Source organism: Vanessa tameamea, chromosome 15 (assembly GCF_037043105.1).
Source record: "Vanessa tameamea isolate UH-Manoa-2023 chromosome 15, ilVanTame1 primary haplotype, whole genome shotgun sequence".
NCBI lineage: Eukaryota > Metazoa > Arthropoda > Insecta > Lepidoptera > Nymphalidae > Vanessa > Vanessa tameamea.
Genome location: NC_087323.1, coordinates 10,603,601 through 10,610,470, shown reverse-complemented (window position 1 = coordinate 10,610,470; position 6,870 = coordinate 10,603,601). Strand labels below are relative to the sequence as shown.

Below are 6,870 nucleotides of genomic sequence, written 5' to 3'. Positions count from 1 at the left end.
GTTGATATTTGTCCTTGGTATGATTTTGACGTGTGACGTACTTCCGTTCTCGTGTGGACCGCAACGTGTGCATCGTGAGTGCGCCGGATTTTGAGGTAGTAACTCCCCTTTTTACTCATCATAATACATCACTGATCGAGATCTTGAATCTGATATTCAACATGGGGGAACATTTGAGGGAAAAAAATCCGTGGTGATTGCTCTACGGATTTTTTTGTGTTGTGTTATTAATAAATTTATATAAAGCAACTATTTTTATGCATAATATAGCCGACCTAGCAAATCGCATAAAATATAAAATTTGTTTATATGTACGCCTTCTTTGATAGGATTGTTGGAGGAGGATGATAATATTTTACTGCCAGAGTTTGGTGGCGGCCGAAAAAATATTTCCCTCAAATAATAGGGTTAATTAAAACAATATTAATAATTTCAACTTTTATTGTATAAAACATGTATTTATAAATATAATCATCTTACAAATACTATACCATGACATCGCGGCGACAGTACGGGGTCAAACAATTTCACCAAATAAACCTTTTCAAAACCATTCTCATATAAATACAATAATCTATCTAACAAAATAACACTCTCAATAACTTGCGCCAAACATAACCTTACAAGGTAAAACAGAACGATTTTTTTCCACTGGCAATTCATATTTTCACCTAAATCCATCAGGTAAGTATCAGGTAAGTTATCATAGAGACCAAGTTTGAGAATTTCGTCTGCCGTTTTGAAATATTCTTTGAAATCTTTACACTTCGCTCCTACTCCCTTCAACTTCCCTTCCGACAAAGGTAAGTCAGGTAAATGAGTTTTGATGATTACCTGCAAAATAAAATATTCATGTCACGTGTTTCGTATGAAGTTACTAATATTAGCTGTTCTGTTCTGTTCGTTATCTAACACCTACAAACATGAAATTAGCCAGGTAGGTTCCTTATATTATTTTACGAAACTTCACCCCTAAGCGGTAAAACCGGTGTTATAAGTTTGTGTTTCATAAATTTCGCGCAGGTTCAGCTAATACCTTGTAGCGTAAAACATATAAAAACAAAAAAACGCACGATCGCCTGACACAGAGGCTCGGGTTTACTTATTTCTGCGGTAATCACGTGACTCACTATGGAACGTATGGTAGTCTATGACCAATCAACGGAGTCGTTCATAGATGCTTATAAGCTATAAATAATATTAATATTATTTAATTCCGTCGATACATTTTACTTGGTGGTAGGGCTTTGTGCAAGCCCGTCTGGGTAGGTACCACCCACTCATCAGATATTCTACCGCCAAATAACAGTAATCTGTATAGTTGTGTTCCGGTTAGAAGGGTGAGTGAGCCAGTGTAATCACAGGCACAAGGGACATAACATCTTAGTTCCCAATGTTGGTGGCGCATAGGTGATGTAAGGAATGGTTAATATTTCTTACAGTGCCTTTGTCTATGGGCGGTGATGACCACTTACCATCAGGTGGCCCATATGCTCGTCCGCCAATCAATGCCATAAAAATAAAAAAACATTTTATATAACGGCCAGCGAACAGCTATCCAGCTAATCATGAAGCGATAAAAAAATTAATTGATATATTTGACTTACCTGAAGCACAGCTCGGTACAGCAGACTCTTATCGGGCAGCTGTCGGTAGTGGACGACGCGATCTATCGACTGAGCGGCGAGCATTCGGGCGTTACGACCTATATTATATCCTAGGAAATAAAATAATAATCATTTTCAATAGTATTTATAGATCGTGAACATGTTTTCAGAAAAAAAAAAAAATAAAACAATTAAAAAATATATAAAATGGAGGAACATAGATATAGTGATAAAGTAGTCTTCAGACTCATATATCTTATCACTGTACTGTCAAATAATGTTTGTATGTGTACTATGTGTTCTATTATAAACATGTAATACTTGTTCGTTTGTACGTGGGGGGTAATCTCCTGAACCAATGAACCAATTCCAATTTTGTTTTCACTGGTAGATTACAGTAGGCTACATTATATCTGAGTGCTATAAGGATATAAGTTAAGTTTATACCATATCATTTTATTTATTAATAAACTGCACGCAGGGAGGTTTGCTAGTAGATAATATCTAATCAGAGACATATACTTCTTTTTAACTTGTTATTTCTAATAATAAAAAAAAGAGATGGGCTTTTTTAGTTCATTTAAAATATTATTAATAATATAAATATGACCTAAATCTTCACGATACCTCTCAAATGTTCCGCCATGGGGAACCCGCGTCCCGAGGCTACGGGTCCCCGGTCCCGCTGGAACACGTCCACGAGCTGGTGGTCGGTGTCCTCGTGCAGCAGGTGGTAGCAGCACGGCACGGTGAGCGCGGCGCTGACGTGCGAGCGGGACGACAGGATACGCAGCGACGCCGGGCCCAGGTTGCCGCAGGTGTGCAGCCCTGTGTGTGTGCACCGATTGTCAGCACTATTGAGATGTCGCTAGGAGACCATCGCACCGGGACAGTGGGTTGGTAGTCCCGACTGACACTATGCACACAATAACATATTTTTGTTCCTATGTAACTTACACTCTATTCCAACCATAACAGAAAAAAAGCCGAATAAACAACATTTGACAGCAAATTGACGCGATATCATCGGTCGAGAGTTTGATCAATCTACGATGTTCTCTATGGATTTGCGAAAAAATGGCGTTTTGAACGTCGACGAAACTGTTATCGGAATTTTGGAAGTAAAATTAAAACGGAAATATGTAATTAAGTGCGGCAGTGTTGTATTGTAAATAAAGATATATTAATCATTAACTCTTAGTGGTGTGCAATATATGCAAATCTATGGTTTGTTTATCTTTTTTCCTACTTCCATTGGAATAGGCTATGTTGCGCAGTAACTTCTGCCAACTAAATGATCTCGGGACACCGCACCTTTCGTGATTTCCCACTGAATTCGCTGATACATGAAAATGGAATATGTATCATTTTCATGTTTTATGCTTCATTGCATCTCTGGCATCCATATCTGTCACTTGTAATCATTTTAATAATTAAGTTGTCACTTGGTAATAACACCAGATGCTTTTTTTTCAATAAGACGACAATTTTACAAAAATAAAAGAACACTTAGATAAAACTAAACAAAAATATTAAGCTAACAACAATAATGGGTATTCGAAACAGACCGTCAGAGTATTAGCCTAACAATGCTGCCGCAATGAGATGGGCCGGTTGATGGCTAGAACGCGAGTATCTTAAGCGAGGACTGCGGGTTCAAAGTCAGTCAAGCACCACTGAATTTTCATGTGCTTAATTTGTGTTTATAATTCATCTCGTGTTCGGCGGTGAAGGAATCGTGAGGAAACCTGTATGTGACTAATTTCAACGAAATTCTGCCACATGTGTATCCAGCAACACGCACCGGAGCAGCGTGGTGGAATATGCTCCAAACCTTCTCCTCAAAGGGAGAGGAGGCCTTGGCCCAGCAGCGGGAAATTAACAGGCTGGTACTGTGCCGTGCTTAACACAGTGGGTGCCGTAACGATATGAGGCAGATGCTAATGAGGCATCTTATTTTATGAGTTAACTCTTATAGTAGAAGATATGATTTCTTTATCTTCTAATATATGGAAAAATGCTGTTTTATATATCGGCAAGTTAAATACAATTGCTCACTTACCGGTTAAAAGTAGCCTTATATCAGTGTCGGAATGTTCTGGAAACTTTTCTCTCAGGATCGCTGCTAGATCGGTGTGCTCTGTGATGAAAGCGGACGCAAATCGATGCAAATCGGAGTTGATGCTTTCCGAAATACTCTCTTCGCTGCCGTCTTTTATCTTCTTTGCTATTGCATGCCATTGTTTCTGGGGACCATGTGAGTGGGTTATGGGTTGACAGCCGTCATTAAAAAAATAAAAGAATTATCAAAAATATAAAAAGAGAATTAACGATTTTAAAAGAGTTAAATTTAATTGGAGTTTGCTGCGATGTCTTTCTGATAATGAGGTCCTCATTTACCGTCGTTATGTATTATATGTAAAAATGTTTGAATTACCTGTATGATCTTAACCCTGTTTTCAGCATTAGTGATAGTGCGATGATCACAATCCACCGTCAAACTAGGCAGATGGTAGGCCAGGGTTAATGCAACAGGAAGGTGTCCCCTACCACCACCAGCTTCAACGCAATGGGTTGAACCACTTGCACTGAAGAGTGATGCAACAAGATTCGACATAGTTTGAACCTGAAACAATATTTTATAAAGTGAACGGCACATTTCTTTCTATGCAAAAGCTAAGTTTTTTGGACATGCTTTGCGTCCTTCAAGGTTTGATCTGGAGAAGCAAAATATACTGAGGCAAATAGATGGCAGACATGCTCAGGGTATCGTATCGACAAGACGTCACGATAGCATGCGAAAGCGATCCCGTGCGATCACTACAAGACCGTAGAACAGCATTTTATTACAAATGAATAATAATTGTTTCAATAAGGAACACTTATTTTGATATTTTACTTACTTCGTAGCTCTTCTTGCTGGTCATGAATTCTTTAATCCGTATTTCCGGTTTAATATCTCCTCCCCATGATTTAATCTTCTCTTGAAGTTGTGTTCTTGAAATGCAGTAGTCATTGTTCAAGCTTACACTGTGAGATTGGCAATTGAGCACCCAATTTCTTAGCTCATTTTTGTCTAAAAAGAATATTTATTAAAAGAGATAAAATAATGATTAAATAAATAAATATTGGACAACATCACATACATTACTCTGATCCCAATGTAAGTAACTAAAGCACTTGTTTTATGGAAAATCAGAAGTAACGACGGTACCACAAATACTCAGACCCAAGACAACATAGAAAACTAATGAACTTTTTCTACATCGACTTGGCCGGGAATCGAACCCGGAACCTTGGAGTGGCGTACCCATAAAAACCGGTGTACACACAACTCGACCACGGAGGTTGTATTTGAATAAAATAAACTTTATTCAAGTAGGCATTTACAAGCACTTTTGAATCGTCATTTTATAAAACTATATTAAGTAAAACTACCACTGGGTCACTAAATATATGTAATAATAATGAAGATGTTTTTATATATTTATATTACAGTACATTATCTAATTTATTTTTATATAATTATAATATAATAAATTGTACATCATACAAATCAGTACATATTTAGTAACACCAAAGTCACAGATAATATATCAAGTGAGATTTTAAAATTGAAATTGTTAAAAAAAACGTAATAAAACCAATTGATTTCTTAGTTAATATTTGATGAAAAAAGACTAAATTAGTTAAATTAAGACATACCAACCATCTTGTTCCCCCTTAGCACATTTCCAGAACTGATCAGTAGCGTCATTCAATTCTTGGTTATCTAAATATTGTTTTAAGTCTGATGGTAACAGGTTATCCCAATGGTTGTGAGTGAAAAATTCCACCATATGACAATTTGCGAGTGGCAACAAAGGTGAGAGATAAGTTATTATGCTGTCAAGTTGCTGACGAAGTTTGAATGCATTTTCCATGTTGGCTTTAGCTGAAATAATATAAATTTAATTAAAAATTTTCTTTTCAAAAAGTTTTTACTTCGATAATATTGTGAACAAATGTTCCAACCTGCAAAAATAGTAATAAAAGTTTATTAAACACTTAAAAGAAAAAACCAATTTTATAGTGACAGTTACCCTGACTTTTATTAATATTCTGTATGTTGGATTATTTCTACACAGTATGGTCCAGTTCTTTCTCACAGATTATGACATCATATGAAATCTTTTATAAATAAATTATTTACAATTGTTAAGACTGTTAGATCACATATTAATAAAATATGTAACTCACATTTGAAAATGTTTAGGTTTTTAAAAAGATACGTCAGCACCATAAGGATTGACTGATGATATCTTTAAAAGTGCACAAGCTTTCTTATATTGTGCTCTAATAGTGTCCGCAAGGCCAAGAATGTCTTGATCTTCTGAATTTTCAAGTGGGAATGTATCAATAAGTTCTTTAACTTTTTCTAATTGCTTCACAATCTTTTCTGAATATTGTACTTCTGGTTTATCTCTGTTTTCTATATGGTATGAAACTATGCCTAGATAGTGACCTGAAAAATCAATTTTTAGAATCTTTATATAGATAATCTGTGAGTTATCATTTATTTAACTCCTAAATTGCATTACATTGCTCCTAATTAAAAAAACATCCACACCTCAATACCTTGGTTTAAGTAGTAGCCTATGTAGTACAATTTTATGAACACTTTATAGTAACAAAAAACATCCTTGATACCCTAAGTCCTTTCATTAGATACTGTACAGAATAACATATAATAATAAATTGAAGAGCCCATTGTTAAAAGTAATTATTAATTTCCTAGATTTATTATTTCCTTCTTTATATTTTGTTAATTTAAATTAAACCAAGAATATAAAATAATTTATTTACCAAGTTCTCTCCCTAATTCCGCACCTCTGTGATAACCTAGGTGGTAGCCCTCTGGATTTCCTGCTTCGCTGCCGACTTTATAACCTTCCTCATAACTTAATTCACACTGCGTATTCTCACTTAAAAATATATTTTCAAGAACATCATTGAAATCGGTTTCCTCAGCCATTTATTAAATTGTATTCTGTTCTTAGTATCTAGTATAACGATAGCATATAACTTAATAAATGTTATTGATAAATTGTTTACGTAGAAAATAATCAATTTATTTGAATGAATATTCTTTCATAGAATTGGACTAAAAATGTAGTCATAGTTATCTTTACATAAATTTTGATAACTGCGTTTCTTCGATAGGTTATATTTACAGAAGTTTTCACTCTTTATTTACGAGACAAAATCGCTTAGCTGTCAAACT

General features: G+C 35.3%; 1 protein-coding gene across 1 annotated transcript; it reads right to left on the bottom strand.

Annotated features, from left to right (window-relative positions):
* Positions 1–423: 423 nt before the first annotated feature.
* LOC113402106 (uncharacterized protein) lies at positions 424–6,645 on the bottom strand. The gene is made up of 9 exons (XM_026642224.2): positions 6,453–6,645; positions 5,847–6,111; positions 5,317–5,541; positions 4,511–4,683; positions 4,045–4,233; positions 3,670–3,853; positions 2,235–2,435; positions 1,608–1,717; positions 424–834 (listed from the first exon to the last, which is right to left on the bottom strand). The coding sequence occupies exons 2-9, from the start codon at positions 5,887–5,889 to the stop codon at positions 472–474; spliced, it is 1,488 nt and encodes a 495-aa protein (XP_026498009.2). The 5' UTR covers positions 5,890–6,111; positions 6,453–6,645; the 3' UTR covers positions 424–471.
* Positions 6,646–6,870: the final 225 nt, after the last annotated feature.